The 25,624-nt window shown below is 49.8% G+C and overlaps 1 protein-coding gene across 6 annotated transcripts in view; it reads left to right on the top strand.

Annotated features, from left to right (window-relative positions):
- Positions 1-56: 56 nt before the first annotated feature.
- NSMF (NMDA receptor synaptonuclear signaling and neuronal migration factor) overlaps positions 57-25,624 on the top strand; it is a 49,968-nt gene continuing 24,400 nt past the window's right edge. For all 6 annotated transcript variants that reach the window (XM_027650044.1, XM_027650041.1, XM_027650043.1 and 3 more), the window contains exons 1-3: positions 57-194; positions 8,678-8,739; positions 20,024-20,500. In XM_027650044.1, the coding sequence (XP_027505845.1) occupies positions 82-194; positions 8,678-8,739; positions 20,024-20,500 (652 nt within the window). In that variant the 5' untranslated portion in view covers positions 57-81. The remainder of the gene's footprint in view (positions 195-8,677; positions 8,740-20,023; positions 20,501-25,624) is intronic.

The raw sequence follows: 25,624 nt of genomic DNA, 5'->3' as shown, positions 1-25,624 counted from the left end.
GGGGGCGGCATGGCGGGGCGCTGAGGCGGCGCGGCGGCGGCGAGGGGCGCGCCCCGGCATGGGCAGCCGCGGGGCCCGGCGATGAGCGCTCCCCCGGCCGCTCCCGCTCCCCCCCGCGCGAATATGGGCACAGCCGTGTCCAAAAGGAAGACGCTGAGGAACGAGGCCATGTCGTCCGTGGCGGCCAAAGTGAGGTGGGTGCCCTCGGGGGGGTCCCCGCGGTGCCGGGACCCTGCGCGCCCCCGGCCGCCCCCGGGGCTCTGCGGGGCTGGGGGGACCCGAGAGCCTCAGGACGAGCCAAGGCACCGGCTGCGGGCACGACCGGGGGTTTGTCCCCCAGGGCCATCGCGGGGTTGGGGAATGGCAGCCCTGCCGGTGGGTCCCCGTCGCTGGCTGCCCCGAGCCCCCCAGCCCCGGCCGCGCTCCGGCGGTGACTCCGCTCCCGCTGCACCCGGCGCTCCCTCAGCCTCGGGAGAGGTGACTTCTCTCAGAGGTGTCCCCGCCACCGGCCCGGCGGCAGCGCCCGCAGGTTTTATTTGCTGGGTTGGCAAGGAGCGTGGGTTTGTTAGGGACGTGTCTTTCTGATCTCCGGGAATTGGGAGCGTGGTCAGTTCGCTCGGTGGGTTCTCCTCGGCTGAAATGCCGTCTCCGTGTCCGAGGGCAAAGTCAGCAGCTTCCTTTTCACTTTGAATGGGAAAACTGTCGTGTGAAAATCTGCACCCACCTCGTCTGCCCTCTCCGGCAGCGTCCCAAGCCACTGCATGGACCAGTTAAAGGATTTGGGTTCTGTATTGTGCCTGTTCTGCTTTTATGTTGCTTGTCCTACAGTGTAGCGTTTCGCTCGCCGACTAGTCCCACTGCTTTTCACTATCAAACCTCCTAGAAAATGTATTTGCTGCTTGAATTTATTGGGGTTTAAAAAGCTGTCAGAGATGAGGTTTGCTACATTGCCCGGGTAGGTGGAGAGGACCCTTCTCCCACGCTGCAGTGCGAGTGCCACAGAAATCATCCGGCGACTGTTTGGGGGCATTGGCGCAGCTTTTTAGCTGCTCCTACAGCACATCTGTGCCAAGGGGTAGGTCTGTCGCTGTCGCTGCTACATCTAGACCAGCTCTTTGCTGCTGGGAAAAAAATGGGGAGAAATAAACTTTTCGGCTGCATTATGTAACACCTTCTTTGTGTCAGACAGAAATTGCATTAGAATAACCTGGAGTCATGTGTAGGACGCGATCCGTGTGGCTGAGAGATCTCAGTCACCTCTCCGTGTAACTCAGCATTATGGCATCTCTGCTGTGCCGGGAGGAAAGAGAAGTCTTATGGCTTGAAGGGAAGAGATTCAGAGCTGTCTGTATATTGCCATCTGTTTGAGTTGTAAAGAAATCCATCCTTCAAAGTCTGGAGTGTCTCTAGAGAAAGCTCCCCGGGCAGAGCCTGCAACTTTTCCCCCTGTTTTGGTGCACTCTGCCCATAAACCAGTAAAGGAAACGTGGGTGCTTTCAGTGGCATCCAGAGATTTGGAAGTGGGATTCTTTTTGGTGATGTCAGCCAGGTGGATGTACAGAAATGACATGTGAAGCACCATAACTGCTGTGATGGGGTTCTGGGATTGGGATTTAGACAGTCACACAAACAACATATTCTGTAATTGGTAAGATTTCAAATGGTTGTGTGGGTGTTTGGGAGCGACTAATGTGTTTTGAACATAATGACTTGTTAGCCTACACCAAGGTGGGCAGATGCTACTCGGGTAGTATCAATTGTGTGGAGACTGGGAGGTGCCTCTGGGGTTCTGGTTTGCTACATACCTGCTCTAACTACTGACAAGCTGCAGGTACAGTTATGTGGGAGTTCTTGCTGGTGTGAATTGAGGTGGCTTGACTAAAAAAGTTAGCTGGACTTGGGCTGGGGAACATAAAGTCCTTGAGGAGTGTCTGGTCACGTAGACCATGGCACAGGACAGATGTTTTTATGTGTCTCCCTGTTGGTGCCCTGTGCTAGAAATGCCTAATCCAAAAAGCCTTAGAGGAGGGCAGAGAACTTGCTGAGGGGCTCCTTGCAGTGCCTCTGTGCATGGAGAAGGTGCTGTCCATGTGCCTCCATCCTGCCCCTCCCTGCACAGCTCAGCCCCTGACTCCTGTGGGCTCTGCCACCCTTAGAATGTTCACTGTGGTGATGACCCACCTGCTGAAAGGTTTCCTCCAGGCTTCCCAGAGCACATCATACACAGCCCCTCTGCTCTGCCCTGGATCCTCCTGCATGTATTCTGTGTGTCCTTATCTACAGCAGGGACTCTGCAGGTCACTGGATAAGGCTACAGAGACTGTCCTGTCTGTCCCACGAGGGCTGGGGACTCGGGTCACCTGTATGGTAGCACTGCTGCAATGATTAGGTGCCCTGTGGGTATAGGCAGCTGTAGAATCCTGCTCCTGTGCTGCAGAAAGAGATGCCCTGGGATTGTTTCTCTGTATCTCCTGAGCTCTGCCCTGTTCATATTTCTCACAACTTTTTCTTTGGAGAGAAAAATCATCTCCTGAATTTCGCTGCAAGTCCAAGGGCCACTGATGGATATTTATTATGAATGGGTGGAGTCTGTGTGCACACTTGACTCTTCACTGAGCAAGGGGCATGGGTTGTTTGCTGGCATGAATAATGGGATCTGAGCAGAAGGTGCAGGCTCCCTAGATTCTTAAATTAAAACCTCTGCAGAGCAACTCAGGGGAGCCTCCTGTCCCAGGAGAATTAATTAAGCTTCACACAGCTTGTTGTGTGCTAGGTCTTTTAAACAGCTTCTTACAAACTAACGACAGGGTTGCTCTGTGCCAGCGTTGTGGGGAACATCCCCAGTGCTGCTGGCTTGGCTCTCTGTAGTCGTGCTCTCCCGAGGGAGTTGCAGTGACCTGCGCCGATTCCGAGCACACACCCGGGCAGTGGCTGTGCTTGGAGCTGCTGCTCCGATCTCATCTGAAGTGCTGGGCTGTGAGATCTCCCTGTCAGGCTGTTTCCTCCCTGTGAGTGCATTTATTGCCCTGTGTGCAGCTCCTGGGGCCCGAGTGCTGAAGGCAGGGATGACGCAGTTGTCCTTGAGCCGTGACCTTGGTGCTGCCCCTCCGCTGACGCGCGGGGGCTGCTGCGCCCTGGGCTCCTGCACGTTCCCCTCAGGGCCAGGGGGTGTCTGACCCATGCTCCTTGGCTTCCCCAGCACGCTTCCAAGGGTGCACGTGAACCCTTAGAAATGGGCTCTCTTTGCCCTTGCTGCCTTGGCACCTACAGACAAACACTGGCACCCCAAATGGGGCAGTAAAGGAAGCCTTTCCCTACAGCTCTGCTTTGTGTTGTGCTGTTCTCTGGGAGAGCGTGACCGCGCGAGCAAACAGACATGAGGCTCTTGCTGGGTGTTCCAGAACCATCTCTCCTTGCTGTAGTTAGCACAGGAAATATTTGAGTTGAGAGTGTTGTTCATCTTTGCCCAAATTCAGGACTTTGCCATCTAGTCCAAGATACCCCAAAAAGAGGTAAGGATTTGGTCTCCCTCTCTACCGATTAGAGAGAGCTGGAGAATGGCTTTGAACACGGCATTCGCTGCTGTAAAAGGGTAAGTTTTGCACTGACAAAATGCAGAGGTACTGGAACATGTTCCTTATCCCAGGTTTCTTGCTGTGTGAGAGATTTCTGGCTTAGATTGGGGGGTTCTTCTTGGAGTGTAGATTCTTTTTTCTGCCTGTGAACGTTCTGGTGAGTGGTATGAACTCTCTCATGATTTGATTGCCTTTTTCTTTCAACTTCTTCCTCCTTTTCCTCTCTCCTCCTGCCCAAACTTCGTGACTAAATTGCTCCAAGACTGTGGGGTCTTTGACTTTTCGATCCATTGCTGACGTCTGATTTCCCTTTTTTGAGAGTGAGAATTTTAAAATTAAATTTTTCCAGCTCCCATCTCTCTACAAAGATATTTCAGAAAACTAATTTTTGTCAGGGTATTGTTACTATTAGGCTTAAATAACGTAGGTGTCAACAGTCTTTAATGACTGAGCTGTTAACTGTGGGTATGCTGGAGGTGTTCCCTTCTCTGCCTGGTGACAAGAGCAGGATTGCTGCTGTAGGAGGACGTAGGTCCTGATGATGCAGGAGGTCTCTTGTCTCCTGTTTGCCTGAGATGCAGCACTGTCAGGTGCTGTCACAACAGATTCCTGCTGCAACCGCTCTGGGCATTACTTCTGAAGGAGCACAAGAAGGTGGTGGGTGTTCTTCATTTTTTCCATGTAATGCTTCTGAACAGTCCAGGTTTTGCTTAGCTTGCTGCTGTGCTCTCAGTGGAGTTATCTGAGGTCTTTCCTGTCTCTCTGAGTGTTTCAATCCACATTTCTTCGCTCAGTTCAGTGTCAGTTTGGTGGATTGCATAAATTTACGTGCACCAGTTTCTCATAGCTGCTAGTGTGCATCAAGGCCCCTTTTATCCTGCTGATGTGATTATTTCAGAGACATGAAGGCTATTCTGTGCTTATCACATTGTAATTGAGGTCTTTGTTATTTGGTGGCTTCGCTCCTTCTAGCAAATCTCTGTCTAGACTGTCTGCGCTTCTCCGCAGTTTTGGTCCAGACCTGAGTCCAGCTCTGACATCTGATGCACAGTGAGTACTGAAAAATGCCCCCCAGAGGGCAGCTGCCTTTGTTGCCTGTGTTGTGCTGCCCCATCCTGCCCTCCTCACTCCTGAAGCCGTTCTGCTGGAATGCTGGAGGAGAGGCTGGTGGTTTCTGGAGCCGTGGCAGGCTGGTCTGTGCTGCTTAGACTGGACAGCACAGCATGCTAAAGCTGAGGTCCTGGTCGATGTCCTTCTGTTAAATCAAGCTGTGCTGACTGTGTAACATGCAGGGCTGATCTGCCATTAAAATGAGAACCTCTCTCCAGTGAGTCAGGTCTAAACTTGTCATGTCATCAGCTGATCACCTCTCAGTACTACCTGCTCATTTGTATGCAGCTTTGGCAGTGTCACACACTCAGGGTTATAGCTCACCAGCCCGTGCAGCTCTAAGGCACCTTGTACCTCATCTCATTTATGTGAAACAAGTTTTCTTTTTCATCTCTTGCCAGTTAAATTATCCCAAAGTGTCTCTGGTCAGAGTCCAGTTGAAGAGTTTTGTGTGATGGTGTGATGAGGCTTGAACTCCATGGCTGGTGATAGTGGAGGCAAAGCTGAGCTGAGAGAACAGTCTGATTGTGTGACTCATGGCAATAGAGAGTGTAGATTAAAGGGATAGAAAAGAATGGGATGACTAGAGCAGCTACCATCTGTTTGAATTTTGCCCTGGTTTTATTTTGATGAAGCCAGTGGGTAGCCAAGGAGAGGGGGAAATGGCACGGTAACAATATGGGCAGGTGCTGGTAAACTGGGGTGGCTGTGAGCACAGGGAGGGCAGAGAAGGACCACAAAAGGCTTGGCAAGGGGAAAACAGGCATAAGGAGCCATCAGCATGGCCATCAGAGTCCCCTTGGCAAAGGGCACGTGCAGACATCAGTGGGAGATCAGCTGAGGCACAGCCAAGGAGGAGCCGATGGCACTTGGAAAGCAGGGATGTAGAAGAGAACCACTGAGATAATAGGCAATAATTAGCCTGAAGTTTGCAGTGTAATTGGCTGGAAACCCCCCATTGCACACTGTGCTGTGCAGGCTCACTGCTGTGTTTGCTGTCATGGGAGAGCTGTGACTGTGTGACCAAGTTTGTTTGCTCTTGGCTTGGCCTGTGGGGTCTGAGAGCTGTGGGGGTGGAAAGGCAGGGACAGAACTGCAGGTTCAGCCTGGGCAGGACAGCAGGGCTTTGGAGCAGCCCCGTGCTCCTCCACTGTGCTTCTGTCCTGCATGAGAGGTCTGGGTATTGCCTGTTCCCTGGGAGCTCTGGCACTTGGGATTGCACCCTCCTACCTCGTGTGCTTGGGGAAACAGGACAGTGAGGTTAGAGACACTGCAGCACCTCTCTGCTTGGGCTCCTGCTCTGAGTGACGTTATTTTCACCATGGCAAGCATGGAAAGCATTTCACCATGGAGGGTGGCATTACTTCTCTCTGGCTCTGTGTTAGCCAGTTTTCAGTCTGGGTCTTAGGAAGTGTTTGGTACTAGTTTTTTGAGCCTGCGTTGGTTCAGGTTTTCAGAGCGACAAATCAGCTTCAGGCATTGGCAGAGAGATGAATGGAGAGAATGACAGATGATCTTGGGGCTCTTGGAGCTTTTGAACTAGTTACAGACTACATTTTATCATCATGTTTCACCATTTTTTGTGTGAATCACTGTGTTCTCTCACTGATAAATTATTACCTGAGAACTTGCTCGTTGTTGTTTCCTCTACATGGAATAGCTGCTGATGCAAAAGAGAAGCTTCAGAGTCTTTCCCCAGGGTGTAAGTGCTCCATTTTTGAATGGTGTTGGTGATGCCTTGCAAAGACAGACATTTCCTTGGGAAGCCTTGGAGTCCCAGAAGTCTTGGTGGAAGGGATCTTGGGAGTCTCGAGCCCAGGCATCTGCTCAAAGCTGGGCTGTTGGTGATGCTGTGCAAGATCAGCCGGGGCTTTGGCTGCGCTTTAACCACCTCTGACATGGAGTGCAGGAGTAGCTCAGGAATGCTCCTGCAGCTGCATATCCTGATGTTAGAATCACAGAATCACTTAGGTTGGAAACGACCTCTAAAATCAACGAGTCCAACCGCAAACCAAACACTGCCACATCCACCACTAAACCATGTCCCCAAGTGCCCCATCAGCATGTCTTTTAAATCCCTCCAGGGATGGTGGCTCAACCACTGCCCCAAAGTAGCCACATTCCAGCTCCCAGCTCTGCATTTCTGTGTTGTCCTGAGCCCAAGTCCTGCTTTTTGCCTGGACAGAAAGGTTGGTGTAGGAAACATCCATGAGGTGCTTTTCCTCCTGGGCGGGTGAACCATGATGGTCGCTCCTTTGTTGTTTGTAGTGGGGATTGTGGGCTGATTGAACAGCTCCCCATGTGACAGAGCCTCTGTGTGACCATCTCTAGGTGTGCTTAGGCACTGATGAAGACAGTTTGGGCAACTGCCACCCCAAGTGAGTGTCTAAAGGTACAGCCTGGGACTAGACAGGTGAGAATCTGGAAACGGGGCAAAGCTCAGCACTGGATGTTGGTCTGTAAAGATGCAGAAGCTTAAACCTTGCTTCTTGCACAGCTCCAGCTGTGCTGCTCCAAAGCATTTTGCATTTGACTGTGCTGAAATTTAGTCCCAGGGAGATTAAATTACTGTTTCTTCATCGTTCGTATCGATCCCATGTTGCCGGCTGAGGATGACAAATGGACTTCCCATCCTTCCAGCCCGAGTCCTGCTGGGAGGTGCCTTGTAGCTTTGTTAATTTTTCCCCTTTGGGAGGAGGTGCATAAAAGCAGTGGCTACACAAGTTGGGGTTTGCTGCTGCATTGGGTAGCAAAGCAGAAGGTTGTTTTGGAGGTCAAGGCCATTTTCCACTTAGATATTTAGTGTCTCTTAGGAGATTTTTGCAGCAGCTTGTACTGGAGAGGGATGTTGAGGCTGAGCACGTCTGAAGGAGGAGGACAGTGGATGTGATGACTTAATATGGACAATCTTCCCTGTTGCAGCAAGTCTTGTCTCCTTCCCAAGAGATGCTGGTGGGCTCTGGGTCTGTTGGCTTGGCTTGGCTTGGCTGGCCCAGGAGGTGGGTGGCTGTTTCACCTCCCTCTTTGTGAGGGCCATGGGCAACTCAGCCTGATTGTGAGGCTGCAGACCTTGGAGAGATTGTTCTACAAACCTAGGGAAAATGGATGGCTGGGGAAAAGCTGGCATTAGCTCTCTTGAGTCACAGGTCTGTTGGGTACAGGAGAACAAGCACTGCAGCAGGACTGTACAAAAGCCCTGACAGTTGGAGTTTGGAGATTACTGTATTCCAGGGAATGCATGCCTTGACCAAGGATTCCTTTCCTGTGTAGGTTGCAAGCAGAGAGCTTTTCCCTGGTTGGAATATTCATAGGTTTGCTCTCTTGATGTGTGATAAGGGTTGAGCTCCCCCTGCTTCATTGGTTCTTAATATATTCCAGTAAAATCTCGGACATCCACGGGACCTCAATCCATCAGAGAACCAGGAACTGCTTTTTGGGGTAGTTGTGGGTGTCTCTCAAATAAGCTTCTCCAGTAATCCAATCACTGACATAGTTGGTGCTTGAGAACTTGGGGTGAAGGTGGTTAAAAGGAGCATTAGCATTCATGTCTAAGCTGTTACAGCTCATGGGTGGGAGCACTCAGGACTTGAGTAGGAGGTTGGAGAGGTGGTTGGCACTGGGGTGGAGATACCTCCTCCTCTGAGCTGCCAGGAGGGGGTTGAAGACAGTGAACCAGCTCCTGTGTGCATCAGAGAAACGAGGCCAAATTTAATGCAGGTGCATTTCAATTTTAGTTTTCAGTTTTAACAGAGAAGGTAAAGACTAATGTAGTCCTGGACTTCCAGTCCAGCTCTGTTTTCCCTCTTTGGCCAGGGGAACACTGTAACCAGGAAGCCCTCACTGCTATGGCAGCATGTTTGCACTGGTGTCACCTGGGGCTGAGGGATGACAGCTGCAGGAACACAGCAGTCTGTTGCTATTGAACTGTGCCTTCTTTCCTTGGCCTTTAACCACTCTCCATCTCTGTTTCTCTCCTTTGCTGTGACACACAGAGCGGCGAGGGCTTTTGGAGAATATCTTTCACAAAACCATCCTGAAGGCAGAAATGGCTCAGGTAAGAGAACTGATGTGCCTTGTTTGTGTCCACGTGTGCATGCACCTATTGCTTGATAGCCCTAAATTGAAAGTGCATTTATTTGTCCCAAAGGGTCGGTGGGAGATCTCAGAAGGAGAAAAGGCAGTTTGGTGACTCAGTGCTGGGTGGGCTGTGGGGACAAGTTCACTTTCAGTGTGGTAAATGCACCCCTGGAGCTGATGTCCCTGGGAGAAGTTTCAGCAGGGAAGTGGCAGCACTGCACGAGGCTTCTGCACTGCTTTGTCACTCCTGGGTCTTACTTTCACTGGGGACTAAAATAAGATGAGTTTTAGTGTGTTCACTGGTGAGCTTAGTGTATGTGCAGCAATCTGTCCTTGATGGCAAAGGTAACAGCTGGATTTATTCCCAGAGTTTGCTTCCACAAGGGGTTAAACTGAGATTTGCCTGGTTGAGGGCATCAGCATGTGCCAGTTAATGTGTCAGTATTTTAGATGCAAGGTATTGTCCCCGACAGCTTGTGATGAGTTCTGCTTGATGGGCAAGAGAGCACAAGAGAAACTCACTCCACTTCTAGCAGGGCTCTGTCTTCTCTGTGAGGAAAGAAAATATTTTGCAGACAATACATTCACTAAAAAATCTATAGAAAATCTTGTGGAATCCACAGAAAATCCTATGTGAATAAGTAGCAGATTGTTCTGTACTGTTTAACTGTTTTGCAGGGGATAAAGTTATTAAATAGAACGTGGTGTTATCATTTTAGGTAATTTCTGTGTGTGTTTAAACCTCTTGCTAAAAGAGCAAGCCCAATCACACTAGTCTTTGGCAGCCAGCTGAATGAGACCCTGCCTTTTTTCTTGGATCTCTTCTAATGACCTTCAGGTTGTCCTTGGCTGAGTTGTGCTAACACTGTGAATGGAAGGGCTCTAAAACAACATACTGCAATTTTCTTGGATGTTTTTCAGGCATGAGGAACTCCAGTGACACTTTCCTTACAATATTTGGTCTAAGAACAGCCCGTGGTGGTAGGAAGGGAAGGGTGGGGAAAGGCTGGGGTTTAGTGCAGCTGAGATGAAGTAAGTGTCTGTGAGGCAGAGGAGGAAGGGAGGGTTGGGCAGACTGTGCAGAGACAGGCTGGCAGGAGCTTCCCAGGGTGGCAAAACCATCCTTCCATCGTGGCCATTTTTGCAGCTGTTCCTGTCAGATGGAGTCTTTGCTGGTCCTTTTTTGCAGCCCCCCAGCCCAGTTTCCAACAGGGAGAAGTGTTGGCCCTTGCTCCCTCTGTAATGCCCTCACAGCACCCGTGGGGTCACGTTCAGGCCAGGCAGGGAATCTGATGGAGACAAGGGGGAAATGCAGATCTGTTCAGGTGCCTGAGGGCTGGGGAGCTCTGCTCAGGTCCAAGGAGCAGGAGCCTCTCTGCACTTACAAAGCTGTTGTTTACTCAGCCTTAGGGGTGCTCCTGGTTGCTTGTTCCTCATGGACTGTGGGTAAGGAGAACATGGAAATGGAGCTGATGTGACTCCTGGATAATGTGTTGGGCTCCCCAGAGCAGCACTTCAGCCCTCTGTGCTGGTAACACATCCCTAAGCTCTCCAGGGAAGCCTTTTCACCCACTGCCCCTTGGTGTGTCAAGCTTGAAATCGTCTTGAATCCAAGTGAATTTAGTTGCCACAGGCAAGAATCAAGCTGTGAGAGGTACACATGGAAATACCACAATACTTATGGGATCCTCAAGTACTCACTTGGAAATAAAAAAATTCCCTAGAAATTACTCTAAATTCTAAAGAAGGGGAGGAGGGAGAATCATCATTTTTAAGTCATCTTCTGAAATTCTGCAGTGTATAATTTAACACAGTCTGTAACACTTCTGTATAAATAACCATGGTAGGAAGGTTGCTGTCCTATAAAATATGTTGAGAGTAGGAAATTTGGCTCCGTTTGATTCATCCCACTGGTCCAATCCCAGGGAAGTCATGTCTTTGCTTCCTGCAGAAATTCTGTCACAGGATCACGGTGCAAGTTTCTGAAGGCTTCACCTTTGGCTGGGCAGAGTGGTGGAGCTGTAGGATCAGCTGTCTGTTGTGCTTTTTGAGGAGCAGGAAGGTGGCAGAGCCATCAGTGGGACAGTGAAGGCTTAAATGGAGAAGGGAAGGGATCCTCCTCTTCTGTGCATCTGGGAGCTTGAACCCTCCTCTCTCCCTGCAAAGGACAATCCTCATGCAGAAAATGAGGTGGGTGTGTCTCTTTGGGCTGTCAGTTCTTTTGCTGCTTTACCTGTTAATTCAGCCCCAGGAGACCCACCTGGGGGAAGATGCCAAGTGTGCAGATACTGCCCCAACTTGCTCCAGTTCTGCTACATTTTGTTCTCTGAGGATTCTCCATTTCAGTCTGACTTTTTTCATCTTCAGAGTCCCTTGACTCCAAGGAAAGGAAATGGTCTAATGGCTTTTGTATCCCTCATAAGATCATGTTCTACAACTGATCAAGGAGCTTGTTCTTCAGAGGTAACTTCTACACCCCAGAGTCTGTTTGTGCTGGCTCCTCTGGAGAGCTTGTGTGGCAGAATGTCTCTGAGAAACTGGGGAGTGGTAATGCAGAACTGCAGAGGGATTGTGTCAGCAGGACAGGCCAGCTGCCACAGCCAGGCATTTTAACCAGGGCTGAGTTACGTGCAGGGCTTTTTTACCTTCTCTTTTCAATACAGTTGCAGTCAGTGTGTGCTCTCTGTGCTTGCTGGGGCAGTGGGATTGAACAGCAGCAGGAGGTAGAGAGGGTTGCAGGTACTGTGGGGTGACATGGGGGGGGGAAAGGTGAGGGAGAGAGTTTGTTGTTGGTTGTAACTTCTGATTCTTCCTGATGTGGGGCCCAGGAACTTCATGGCTCACAAATGTTGTGTGATTATCCCTGTGCAACTCTTCAGTGTCTCGCTCTGGAGGAGGTTTTTCCAGGTGACTGGGGAGGTACATTTACCTCTCCTCTTGCTTGGAGGTTACAGAAGGGATGATGGCAAGACAGAGTTTTCTGTCCTTTATTTCCCTTTTGGAACAGGGCAGTTGCCTGGTGATGGGGTACAAGTACTGACAGAGGATGGAAAAATTGTCCCTTTGGGCTCACTGAGACTTTTCCCCCTGATCCTTAAGCTATTTTGAGGAATTAGAAAACAAAGGGAGTGTTGGACTCTGCTGCAGGTGACAGGACACAGATCTGTTGAGGGAGCTGGTGCTGAGGAGGTGATGGATCTTCTCTCTTCCTGCCTCTATTCATTGCTGGCTTATTCACGCAGGCTGCAGGTCTGGGAGGGTTCCCACGAGGAGCACTCTCCCGTGTTCAGTGTTCACTCTGTCTGCAGGGCTGTTGCCAGAGTCCTTGCTGACTTTTGTATCTTTCTGGTACCTTCCAAAGACTTTCCATCTTGTCTGGGGCATGGTTTTAGTGTGGGAGAAAAGGACTGAAATATTGTGGAAGTGTAAAAAGGCTGCAGAGAACAAAGCACAGAAGAAATAACCTCTCAAAGTGTCACCAGAGCTCATGGAATTTTGGACAGTTCCTTTCTCCCAGCTTAGATGTCAGAGGCCCCACGCTGAGATAATGTTTTAGATTTTGTTATCTCCAGGTACTGACACTGTGAGAGGAGAAGGTACCCAGGGCAGTGACATTAAAAAGGACAGCAAGCAGAGCCTTTGAGAAGCTGCCTCCTGCCTGGGGAAGCAGTGATGCATGCCAGTGAGCTGGGAGTCAGACACAGTGATCCTTTGAGGAAAGAGAGGGAGCTGTGTGGGTTGTTTTCCTGTTACTTTTTCATCAGGCAGTTTCTGTTTTGCTCAGTGGGGTTGCTGGGAGGGAGCTGCTGCTGCTGGAGTGCAGGGCTGTGGGATGCAGCTCTGGGCTGCCCCGAGATTGACTGCTCCGGGCAGGATGAGTGAGAAAGGCTCTGGAAGCAAGAGAAAGGGAGAGACCCCAGAGAAGGTGTGGTTTGTGCTGCCAGAGCTGCCTTGCAGGTTTTGACCCAAATTTGATGTGATTCTTGCAACGACAGCTTGGCTACTGGTTTGCATCAGTATGAACCAAAGGAGTGTTTACCTGAAACTGGAAAACACTTCCTTTTAAGCTCAAAAAAGATCATCTTCAAGGGCACTTGAGCCAAATGGCAGAGGGGAGGGGAGGGGTGGCAGGAGCAAAACATGTTTACCCCTGTCCCAGGTGCAGAGCCTGCACTGGATCAAGCCACTGTGTTTGCAGCCTGGGCTTTGGCTGCCTCTGAAGAGGCTGGGAGTGTGTGTGGAGGAGCAGCCACACACAGAGGAGCTTCCTGATGCTGCCAGAACTGGCCTGGGGCTGGAGAAACCCCGGTGTGAGGCCTTGCAGGTGCTTCAGGGTAAAGCAACCTGCAAGCTGCACTTTTTGTACCTCTGTGAAGTCAAGCTGGAGCTGTGCAGTGCTCTGAGGGCCCTGCAGTTTGGCAGTGTTCAGACTGTGGAGCTGCCAGTGGAGCCTGGTGCAGGGTGAGCACCAAGGAGGCCTTTTTCTCCAGAGAGTGTTTGCCCTGTCCCCAGGGTGGACCAGCAGTGCACCTGGCCCTGCTCCCAGTGTGTCCCTGTGCTGATGAGGTGGAGGTGGCCTTGAGCAGTGGAGGTGGCCTTTCTAGAAACAGCCTGTGCTCTGGAGGGGGCTGTAGGCAGCCTGAGCTCAGGACAGAGCAGGGATGTGAAATCTCATCTCTGTGGCTTTCAGGCTGTTTCCAGCGTAAGCCAAAGCAATTATGGTATGGGTGTATCCTGAAATTTGCCATGGAATATGTTGTTGGCTTATAAAGGGAGTGAAAGCATAGGTCACAGTGTTGCCATGGAAATGCTGAGGCCAGTGATGGAGCTGCCACTTGCTCCTTTGGGTCGTGTCTCACAGGAACAATTTCATCTGTTCACATTAATGTTAGAGGCCAGACTAAAAGGTTACTCACCTATGAGACACTATGTCAATACTATTTGGAGTTTGTTTGTTTTCTAGGCCCATTTGAGCACAGAAGACTAATTGGAACCATTTTGTCATAGCTAAGTGACCTTGTGGTTTCTCGGAGCAGCTCCCTTACAGAAGCAGCCCTTGCCTCTTCCCTGTGGCTTTGCAGGGAAGTGTGTGACATTCCTTCCTCGGGAGCAGTGGGGTTGTGGTGCCCAGTAAAGTCACAGCAGGGCTGTGGTCAGGATTTGGGTAACCCACAGTGAACATTGTGCACATTGTTGTGTACAGCTTGAGGAAGACAAGGAGCTGCTGGAGAGGGTCCAGCAGAGGCCACAAAGATATGAGGGGTTTGGAGCATCTCTCATACGAGGAGAGACCGCAGGAGCTGGGCCTGGCTAGTCTAGAGAAGAGAAGACTCAAATGGGATCTCATCAGTCCATACAAATATCTCTAAGGCAGGTGCCAAGAGGATGGTGCCAGACTCTGTTCAGTGGTGCCCAGCGACAGGACAAGAGCAATGGCCATAAACTAAAACACAACTAAAACACCTCATTATGAGGAAGAACTTCTTACCACAGATGGTGGCAGAGCACTGGAACAGCTGCCCAGGGAAGGCGTGGAGTCTCCCTCTCTGGAGACATCCCAAACCCACCTGGATGTGTTCCTGTGTCACCTGGTCCAGGTGACTCTGCCTGGATGATCTCCAGAGGTCCCTTCCAGCCCCAGCTATTCTGTGATTCAGTGATTCTGTTTATTCACTTGACTCTGAAGCTCCTGCACAGCTGAAATGCCACCGTGACCTTTTTTCCTTAATTGTCGTGTCTCCATTTTTAGATCCCTGCCTCGTGCTTCAATATTTTGAACAAATTTCCCATTTTTTCCCATGCCTGTTTCTTGGCTACATCTCAGCCCTGAGCCCAGCGAGGTGGGCTGCTGGGGGGTCCTGCTGGGGTCCAGCAGCTTTGGGAAGGAAGCTCTGCATTAGGGCTCTGAAGAGGGAGGGGAGGAGCACACCCCGGGGGGCAGGGACAGGCATGGGGGAGGTCTCAGAACTGAGGCTGCAAGAGAAACTGCTCAGCTGTGCAGTTTGAATAGTTTTTATGGTTTTGCAGTGCCAGAGCACCTCTCTGCTCTCCTCACTGATCACCTGGACTCCTCCTGGTGTAAGATAAAACCAGCATTAACTTCATTCCTACTCCTGTGAGCAATGCTGCAAGGCCATAAACTGCACACCCGAAATCTCTCCATTCATCTTCAGTGGCCAAGTCAGTTCTTTCTTTTAAAATTGGTACCATAAACATCAGGTCCAGAGAGATCCAGCTGAGGTGGAGCAGGGAAGAGAGAACTCTCTCTCTGAAATTTATTTTGCTCAGATGACAGATGTTCTTTTAATAGGGTTTATCTGGATTCCCCTTTGCCACTTTGCTTCTGATGCTGGAGCGGAAGCTTTAAATCTAAGGTGCTTTAATCATCAGTTTAGCTGCTAAATGCAGGAATAAATTTGGTGCTTCTGTCTGTGCCTTTTGGCTATGTTCTGCCTTGATTTATAAACTTACAAGGCAGTCTGCAGCAGAGGCGAGTTTGGCTCTGTGAGTTGTGGATGGGCATCAGTCAGCTGGGGCTGATCCCAGCCTGTTCCCTGCTCTGCAGAAACGGGGTGACAGCAAAAGAAAAACAGCCCGAGTCCTTTCACAGTTCCCTGGGTCAGAGCGAGTGCTCAGGTTAGAGTTACTGACTGAGAAAGGATGTATTTAAATATCTAATAAGGGTCTAATTATCGGGAACTACATGTACTGAAAATATGGATTCTCTCTTTTCCAAGACACTGCCAGTTACCCAGGACAGGTTATCACTGCTGTCAGTGTCTTTGGTGATACACGTGCCCTGTGGAGTGTGGTGGGCAGTGCTGTGTGGAAGGTGAAGAAAGAAATGTCAGACAGGAGCAAGTGAGGCCAAAAAGATGTGTGTTCAAGTAAATGACAAGGGGGGGGGGGTGAGAAGTGGGTTGGCCCTCAGGACTGGACTGTCAAGCCCCTGGGCTCTGGACAGGCTGTTGGACTCGGCCCAGGTGGCAGGGAAGTGATGAAAATCCCATTTGGATGTTTGAACTCATGATCTACAGATCAAACACGTTGGTCTCCTTCCCTTCATCTTGCTGTTAAGTATCTCAGGCACAACAAATCCATGTAGAGCAGAAATCTAGATGAAAAGGAACCTGATTTGTCTGGTCCCAAGTAGCTTTGCAGCTGTGTGAGACAAAGGTGTTGCTGCTGAGGGCAGGTGGGAGAGCAGGGGCATTCCCAGGTCAGGTTCACTGGAGTGGCTGGAGAGGAGGGAGCTGTGCCAGGAGTCCCGAGTCACGCTGGCCTGGGCTGCTGTGGCAGTTGGATGGAGCAGCTGGGAGTGGGAGAAGTGACAAGAGCAATGTGACAATGAGATGAGGGGAGCAGCAGTCACCAGGCACAGGGTGTTAACAGCAGCCTGCTGCAGCTGACTCCCAGTCACTGCTGAACTCCCCTTGGTGTCCCTCTGTCTCACCACTCAACATCCCTGTGGCTCAGATCTAATTCAGCATTGATTCCTAGACCAGCCTGACTTCTTTCTTATCAGAAGCAAACTATTAACCTAAAATGCCACAGTGGAGGCAGGTGGCACCTGCATCCAGTTCGCTGCAAGCACAGGAAGGGTCACTGGTCACATCTTGGGGCTGCCTGTTTGTGTGATTTCATGTATGTGAGTACACAGACTTGTTCCTGAAATGGTGCAGGTTCAGTTTTAGCAGCCAATAATTCATTATGATGGATATTTGAATCTCTTTTCCTTCCATACTGGCTTTTTTCTGTAGATAAATTCCTTATTAACGACACGTCTGGAACAAAGCTTCACATTCCCTTTGCATATGAAGTTGTTTCTTCAGTGTGTAGTTACTGAAGGTGCTAAATTGAATGAAAACGAAGAATTATTCAATTGTTTCACAAAAAGAAAACACATTGGTGTGCTGACAGCCTTTTGTAGTGTAAATCATGAAAACTCCTACATAAGTACAAGTGAAAACACCTTGAGGAAGGGACAAGTAAGGTAGGAAGAAAGAATTGTCCTCGCATTTTGCATGCTAGATCAGACAGGTAGTTGATGTCAAATATATCTGGTCAAGAATTGTAATGCTGCCAGGATTTCAGTAAAAATCTGACTTTTACATGAAACCAGTCGTGTCCCACTTGCATGTCTGTAAATTTTATGGGGCTGAACAGACCTCAGTGTTTGTAAAACAGAGACTGGAATTGGTCTCTTTACACTTGTGATCATCACCGTTTCCAGACATACTGTGCTTTGGGGGCTTCATTTTTCCATTTAGCCACAGATCCCAGAGCTCAGGAGTTCTTGGATCTCTGAATTGTGCTGCTGTCAGTGCGTGAGGGAAGGTGACACTCCTGTGTGTTTGCTCTGAGGAGGCTGTACATCTTCCATCCTAGTATTAATTTCAGGAGGAGCAGGGGCAGCTGTCAGCCACGATTCTGTGCTGGTTGAGAAATCTGTAGCGTCACTGTGCCCACACAGATTAGTAAGTTTGACAAGTTGAGATGAGTACTGAGAACTGGCCTTTGTTTTTAATTTTAAAAATGGTGTGCTTGGCACTATTAGCCAGCACAGATCTTGGCAGATCTCGGAGAGTCATTTGGTGGTGTTTTCCCAAGACACACCCACTCTAGTTCCACTTGGAACTGGAAAGGATCTGAGGTGCTGGAGAGCAGATCCCCACACCTGCTGCCCTTTGAGGGGTGAAATATGGTTGGAGAGGCTTTGGAGCCTGTGGACACCTTCTGCACTGGTTGGTCTGTGACACTGTATCCTGCAGCTGGTGGGACTGAGTGGACAAGCTGCTGGGTTTTCTGCTGGAATGGCCCTTGTTGTCCATCAGGCTTTCCTCCTGCAGCAGGTGCTGATGTCCACACCATCTCTGTGCAGGAGACCACTGCCTGCCTTTCCTGTTTTACCTGGACAGTATCAGTGAGGTGCATGACTCCTCACTACGTCTAGTCATGCATTTTTGATTTCATGTGAAGCCTGGAAAGACTGCATCAGCCATAAGTTCAACAGCTCTTTCTTTAGGACTCCTGCAGTGTCTCCTCCTGGTCAGCTCCAGTATCCAGAGACTGTGAGGTATCACTAGGAGACAAATGAAATGAAACCTGAGTTGTGTCAGCTTGAGCAGTCCTGACAGTCACTCCTTGAGCAGAGTGGCCAGAGACATATTTATGTCCTGGTGGTGCTGGAGGAAGTTGTGTCTCAAGCAGAAAAATGAGATGAGGGTGACACCCTGGACCAGCTCAGTTCTGGTCAGTCTTGGTTGCAAACACAGCAGGGGGAGAGGCCCTGGGCAATGTGAGCCCGATCCAGGATGGATTTCAGATTCAAAATGTGACAGTCTGCAGCTTGGGAAGGCTCTTCTGAGAGGGTCACAGGAGCCCTTCAAAGGCAGCAGAACGTGGCAGCAGTGAAGGGCCCGTGTCACACTCATACACCACCAGTCTTGTCCTGAGATAGGTTTCTTCCTCCTTTATCTCTTCATGGCCAGTATCAAGGCAGCCAAGCCCTCAAACTGTGGCTGAGTTCTTCCAGGTCATGACTCAGTAGCTCCTTAAATATCTATTGAAGTGAAGGCTTGGGTTTTCCTTCTGTCTCTGTTTTAAGTGCTGCTGTCTGTGCTGGACACTAATGATTTCATTTTTTGGGGGTAGTAGTCACATGAATAATGCATTCCCTGCTGAGCCTTTTTGCCAGTCCCCTATAGCTGCTTCCCATCTGAAGGGAAGTGTAAGAGGTAATTAACAGCCACTTGAAAAAGGATTAGCAGGTGGGTGGGAGCTACTGTTGGGTTCATGCATGGAATTGCCATGGAAATGCTGAGATTTCCTGGCACTTCATCCAGTGTGTGGGCTCCAAAGATAGTTACACTCATGGGTCTCTCTCCTTTCGATCTTCCTACCCTACAGAGGGAGTGGCTGTGTTTTCCTCCAGGACAGCTTCCACGGGCTGTGCTGTCACTGTCTGCACACACAGTGGGTGTGCTGGCCAGGGGTGCTGCAGGGAGCGGGTGCTGTGCTGCACCTCTCAGCTGAAGTCTTTCTGCATTTCTTTCATCTCATAGAATCATTGAATATCTGAGTTGGAAGGGACCCACAAGGGTCATTGAGTCCAACTCCCTGGCCCTCCACAGGACACCCCAACAATCCCACCCTGTCCATGAGAGTGTTGTCCAAATGCTTCTTGAACTCCAACAGGGTTGGTGCTGTGCCCACTGCCCTGGGGAGCCTGGTCAGTGCCCAGCCACCCTCTGGGTGAAAATCCTTTACCTGAGATCCAACCTAACCCTCCCCTGATGCAGCTTCAGCCATTCCTTCGGGTCCTGTCCCTGCTCACAGAGAGCAGAGATTGGAGCTGCCCCTCCGCTGCCCCTCAGGAGGATGTCAAAGACCCCAGTGAGGTCTCCCCTCAGTCTCCTCCAGCTGAACACCCCAAGTGCCCTCAGTGTCTTCCCACAGCTTCAAATCAAGGCCCTTCCCCATCCTCGTTGCCTCCTTTGGACACTCTCTAATGGCTTCAGATCTTCCTTCCATTGTGTCCCCCCAGACTGCCCCAATATTGAGGTGAGGCCGCCCCAGGGCAGAGCAGGGCAGGACAAGCCCCTCCCTGGCCCGGCCGTCCATGCTGGGCCTGGTGCCCCCCAGGACAGGCTTGGCCCTCCTGGCTGCCAGGGCACTGCTGACTCAGGGCCAAGTGGCCCCACCAGGACCCTCAGGGCCCTTTCTGCAGCACTCCTCTCCGGCCTTTTGTTCCCTAGTCTGTACACACAGGTATGTAGTCTGTATATACAGATCAGTACCTGCCCTGTTGGCAGAAAATCAGGAGAAAAAAAAACAAACCCTTTCCCAGTGTTCTAAAAGAACTTGATGCGTAAACCAGAGTTTGGCACTTGGAGAGGTTTGTGCTGGTCCTTGTCCTGCAGACTGTGACCAGCTCAGAACCTGCTGGAGCAGAAAGGGCTGCAGCTGAACCAGGACTGTCTTGCATGGGAGCATTTTCAGGCTGTGCAGTAAGACCTGCATTGGTGGCCACACATGCTTAAAATATTGGACCTATTTGTGAGAAATGTCTCTCATTTCAGTGCCAGCTCTGCAGGTTTAGAAGGCAGCAGTGGGCACACATTCATCTGAAACAGTTCCTGGGGGAACCTGCTCTATTTCTCTCCTTGATCCCCTTTCTGCAGCAGTAGCAAAGAGCCTCGTGAATTTGAATTTGATTCTGGGGTGCTTTGGTTTTAAGGAGCACGTGCCTTTTGTTTCAGATCACCTGTTAGCAGACTCCTACATCGGGCAGGAGGACTCCCCTGAGCTGCAGCAGGCGGCGCAGAACAAGCGCAGGCTCTCGGTCATCTCGGACGGCAAGTTTGAGAGGAGCTTTGAGGAGCAGGCGGAGAAGATCCCGAGCGAGGCGGCCAAGCCACGGGTGTACACGATCTCCGGGGAGAGGCCGATGCTGTCGGACCACGAGAACGGCAGCATGGAGCTGGTGGTGATGAAGGGGGCTGCCCAGGACGAGTGTCACCACGGGCACCACGGGCACGGCGCCGGCGGCTCCCACGGCGTCAGCAGGCACTGCAAGGGCTGGCCAGGCAACCGCCAGGGCTCCAAGGAGTGCCCAAACTGCACCCGCCTGGCTGCCCCTTCCCAGCAATCCTTTGACCTGGAGCAGCATCCGCCCAGCGAGACTGGGTGGCACAGGAAGAGGCTGGAGAGGATGTACAGTGTTGATCGAGTGTCTGGTAAGTGAGGGGTGAGTGTTGGGTGCTGAAGGGACACAGAGGGTGACACCATCTCATCCCAGCACGGAGGGTTTGTTGCCACACGCCTGGAGTTGGGCCCTGTAGCATTTCACTTTTGGCACCTTGCTGGTACCGTCACAGAATCACAGAATATTCTCAGTTGGAAGGGACCCACAAGGATCAGCGAGTCCAACCCTCAGCCCTGCACAGGCCCATCCCCAAGGGTCACCCCCTGTGCCCCAGAGGATCATCCAAACCCTCCTGGAGCTCTGGCAGCCTTGGTGCTGTGCCCACTGCCCTGGGGAGCCTGGTCAGTGCCCAACCAGCCTCTGGGGGAAGAACCTTTTGCTGAGATCCAACCTGACCCTGCCCTGACACAGCTCCAGCCATTCCCTGGATGCTGTCCCTGGTCCCCCCAGAGCAGAGCTCAGTCCCTGCCCCTCCTCTGCCCCTCCCCAGGAAGCTGGAACTACCATGAGCTCTGCCCTCAGTCTCCTCTTCTCCAGCTGAACACCCCAAGTGCCCTCAGTGCCCTCCCACGGCTTCAAATCAAGGCCCTGCACCAACATTCCTGGAAAGGGATTTTCAAAGAAGGAGACTGAAATAAGCTGAGCTCAGCTAGGGGCCAGCTGTCCAAGCTCTGCTGTCTCTCCTTCCAGCTGGTGAGCAGCATCTGACCTGGGTGGTTTTCATGACACCTTCGTGCAGCTCAGTGAGGGTGAGCTCTGTGGGCTCTCTTTCTGTGGAAGGAAGAGCAAGAGAGGAGGGGCTGTGTCTCAGTACCTTCATCCCAGAGCAGGACTCTCTCTGCCTCATGCTGGGCAGGGGAAATCTTTGTGAATGTGCCACAGTGCTCTGTAGGACCCTCAGCTCAGGTTACAGTGTTCTGCACTTTGGTGTGTCCCCCAAAGTGCTCATCTGTGTGGCTGGAAGCATTTTAATAGGGTCACCCCATGTACTGCCACCTCATGGGCTTCCCATAAATTCAGCAGATAGCACAGTATTGAACTTTCTTCCCTGCTCACTATCCATTTACTCAGTGTTCTCAGGGAATAGGGCTTGTAATTATTCAATTACATTAAAGAAATCCCTGGCTGTCTTTAAAAACTGAGCCATTAATCAAATATATGTCACAGTCTGTGTGCTTTGAATTATAAACTAGTGCACAGTCCATCTTTGCCTGTATGTGGCTGGCAAAGAGTCTGACCTAATTTGTCTGATTTTTTCTGTAAACACACATTGAGGCTTTTAGAGCAGAGAGTCAAGCCAGGAAAGGTCCAGGTTTTCTCCTGGAGAAGAAATTGAATATAAGGACTGTGGAGATGAAACTGTCCAGCATTTCTGTGTTCATAGTTTCCTAGTAAATAACATAGTGATGTCTACTACAGGTAAGATCACCAGAGTTTGGGTTCTGGACCGTATTTTCATGCTTAGATGTTTGAAATTATGTGACTAAATTAATATATGGCCTAAAACTGAAGAGTAGTAGTGAAAAAATAGGTGATTATCAAATGTGCAGAACAGTCCCATGGAATCCTGTACATGGTTTTTAAGCATTATTCCCTCTGTTCCCTGGGATTTTTTGGGCTTCACATCAGACACTGCATGTGCAAGTTAAGACTTTATTATTTTTATTGCTAAAGTGCAAGAAAAGGAGTGATAAGAGTTTTTCTATGTGGAAACCTTTTAGGGTTTTATGATCTTATGTGTTTCCCCTGTTAAAAAGATGGCTCTGCATGTGTTGACAGAGCCAGAAAGCTTGTCTGAGGTCAGAAAAAGAAAGTATTTTCAGGAAAGGACATCCCAACCCCAGGGGCTTGGTCTCCTGGAGATCAGGGTGCTTAGTTAACTTGGTTGCAGCCTCATGATGTGTACTGAATTAAGAAATGGAAGATTTCCCTGGCCTAGTGCTGGTGGGTTTGTGTTGAAAGCTCTCCTGATGTTGTGGTTTAACTCTGGCCTCAGCAGCTGCTCAGTCACTGCCCCAGTGGGGTGGGGAAGGGTAAAGGTGAGAAAACTTGTGGGTTGAGATAAAGACAGTTTAGGTAAAGCAAGTGAAGTAAAATAAGGAATTAATTCCCCATGGGCAGGGATGCTCAGTGATAACAAAACATCCCAGTATTATCAGCACTGTTTTCAGAGAATCAGGGAGTGGTTTGGGTTGGAAGGGACCTTAAAGCTCATCTTGTTCCAACCCCCTGCCACGGGCAGGGACACCTTCCCAGGTTGCTCCAAGCCCCGTCCAACCTGGCTGGATTTCAGTACAAATTTCAGTACAAATCCAAAGCACAGCCCCATGCCACCTACTGTGAGGAAAATTAACTTCATCCCATCCCAAACTAGCACCTCTGAACAAATCAAAATTGCACTGTGCACTGTGGGACTGAAGCAGGTTACTTGATGCAGAACCAAAGGAAAGCTCCACATCACTAATGGAGGGGTTTAACTCCTCATAGCTGGACCTAAATTGCTCAATTTGCTGGAAAATGTGTCCTGGTAAATCCTGCAGGGAGATGCCATGTCCTGTTTCTGGGCCTTGGAGTTTAATATCTGTTTTTAACTAGGCAGCAGTTTTTGCTGGGGCCAGTTACGAATGTGAAATGGAGATCTGTCTTTCTGAATACGTATCAAGAGCAGTTACTTAAATGGGAACAAAGTGGGCCAGTGGATGCCTCCATGAGTAGTTTGTGTTTCATACAAACAGGCAGCAGCTCCCCTTGGTGATTCTCTCAAGCCTCTGAGTTGTGGCACATGTGGCTGCACAGGCAGGGCTGTGTCTCCGAGCCCAAATCCCATCACAGCACTGGCATCATGGAAGGAAATTTTCCTCAGCTTGGTCTCATTTGTGTTCTGTACCCAAGTGCTGTCAGAGAGAACCAGAGAACTGAGCAGCACGAGTGGCACAGGCTGCAAGAAGAATTCCCTGGCATGTCCTTCATGCCTGGCTAGCAGGAAAAGGGAACAGAGAAGAGGGGAGATGGGGGAGAGGCTGATTTCCCCAGAGGTTCACCCTGCAGTGCGGCTGCTCTGTTTGGATTTACGTGACATGTTGCTGCCAACCAACACTCATGGCAGCCAGGCCTGACTGGCATCATTTAATATGGATTTTGATGTGAGTTTACACCATTACAGGGAAGCACAAGCTGTCATCTCCTGGGCTGCTCCCAGCATCTGTCACAGACACATCCACTCTTGGGTCCACATCCACCACGGACAGTGGTGCTGGGATTTGGGTGCAGTGGCTGGAGATGCTGATTGTGGTGCTGGTGTTCCTCCAGTCTCATCAAGCCCATGGCCCCTCAGTTGTTTCATCACAGTTGATGCAACATGGAAGGAGAACAAGCTGCTCTGCCTGGCCAAAAAGAAGTTTGCTGCCTGCAAACTGCTGGCAGCAACAGCCATACCCATAGTCTGAATTTTAGTTCAGTGGGTGAGCTCTGGAGCTGAGCTGTGCTGCCTAGTCCCCACCTGTGTGCTCCTCTGTTGCTGTTCTACCTCTGGCTGGTAAAGAGACACCTCTGAAGGGTCCCAAATCCTTAGTTCTCCATTGAGTGCTATGTGTAGGACAGGGATATCCTTCCTATATTGACTCCTGTCTGGGAGAAAAGGAGGGGAGGCTCCCAGGGATGGTCCAGGCAAAGGCTCCTAAGGAAATTAGCTGTTGTTCATAAGCTTTGCTTTGAACCAAAGCTAGTGGCTTAAAAGCTGTAAAATACATCAAGAGATGTCAGTTCTTTGAGATGTGTAGCCCCTGAGAAGTCTGTACAGAATTGTTGGCTAAAAAGGAATTTGTACAACTTCTCCTTCACCACTTCTGTGGGTTTGAGACTTCAAACAAGTAATTCCTTTACAGTCTGAGTTGTTCTGTATTGCTTCTCTGTGTTTTGGAGGAGAGCAGACTTAGGGACTGCATCACGAGTCTTTACCACACTGGAATGCAGCTTTCATTTAACATATATATTTCCTTAAGGTGCCTTTAAACAGGACTTGACGTAAACTCTTAGCTGAGAAGGAGTGTTTGGTACAGCTTTCTATAGATTTCTGGGAAGCTTCACTTCAAAGGAATTCTCCCCAGTTGCAGTTAGCAGTTTTTGCATCTGTGACTGCAGCCACTTTTTGTACTTTCAGGGAGTAGCAGGGTCAGTCTGTAATATATGATGATCTGTACAAGACATTTGGTAAGATAACTGGTCTGTAGGAATTATGTCTGCAGTGGACATGTGGGGTTTGACCGGGTCTAGACCAATGCAAGTGAGCTAATAATAATATATATATAAAAATATAATATATATTATATAAATATATATATATAATTATATATATAATAATAATAATGCCAGAATATTAATGGCTAAGATGCCACAGTTGCAAATGATCTGAAAACTTGAATGCCTGAAGCAACACCAACATGTGGCAAGGCATTGGGCAAGGAAACCACAAAAGTGGGAGTGAAGCAAGATGAAAAATTAGTTAGCCCCAAACCCCAGGAATCCAGTCCACTGAGATCTCTCAAGTCTTGTGGCAGTGGATTTCAATCCCCCTCCAATTTTCCTCCTGCCTGACTCCAGGCTGAGAGGTCTCAGGGACAGGTTCCTCCTCCTGGGCACCACCATCCCACACATATAATTAGTGACTTATTTTGCTGCCTGCTTTTTGTCTTAGTGATCATTCTGTGAAGATGGTGCAGTGTCCTGGTGCCCTGGAATTAGGAAATAATCCACAGTTGGTTTTGGCAGGGCAGTTTACAAACAGAGGTGACCAAGTCAGCCCAGTTACCTTTGGATTTATAGCTGATGGGCAGCTTGACTTCCAAACCAAATGAACTCCTGAGGGCAAGGTCACCAGGAGCAGGTGTGTGAGGGGTTTATTGAAACTTCAGTGGCACCAAAAGAGATCTCAGGCTCACAATTCTCAGGAGAGGCTTCCACCAGAGGCTATATCAGAAAGAACTGGAGGAATGGGACATTTCAAATTAATGTTGTAAGGGAAAAAGCAGAGACTGGAAAATGCTTTTAATGAAAAATGTTTCTTTCCACTGATGGTTTTTTTTCCCCAGTTCAAATGTCACTTCTGTAATTCCTGGATTACTCTAATCTTCTGTGCTTAGGATAGAGCTTTTATTCT

This window comes from Corapipo altera, unplaced genomic scaffold (assembly GCF_003945725.1).
Source record: "Corapipo altera isolate COAL_440 unplaced genomic scaffold, ASM394572v1 268, whole genome shotgun sequence".
Taxonomy (NCBI): Eukaryota; Metazoa; Chordata; class Aves; order Passeriformes; family Pipridae; genus Corapipo; species Corapipo altera.
The sequence above is the reverse complement of the archived record's forward strand: the minus strand, read 5'-3'. Positions and strand labels throughout refer to the sequence as shown.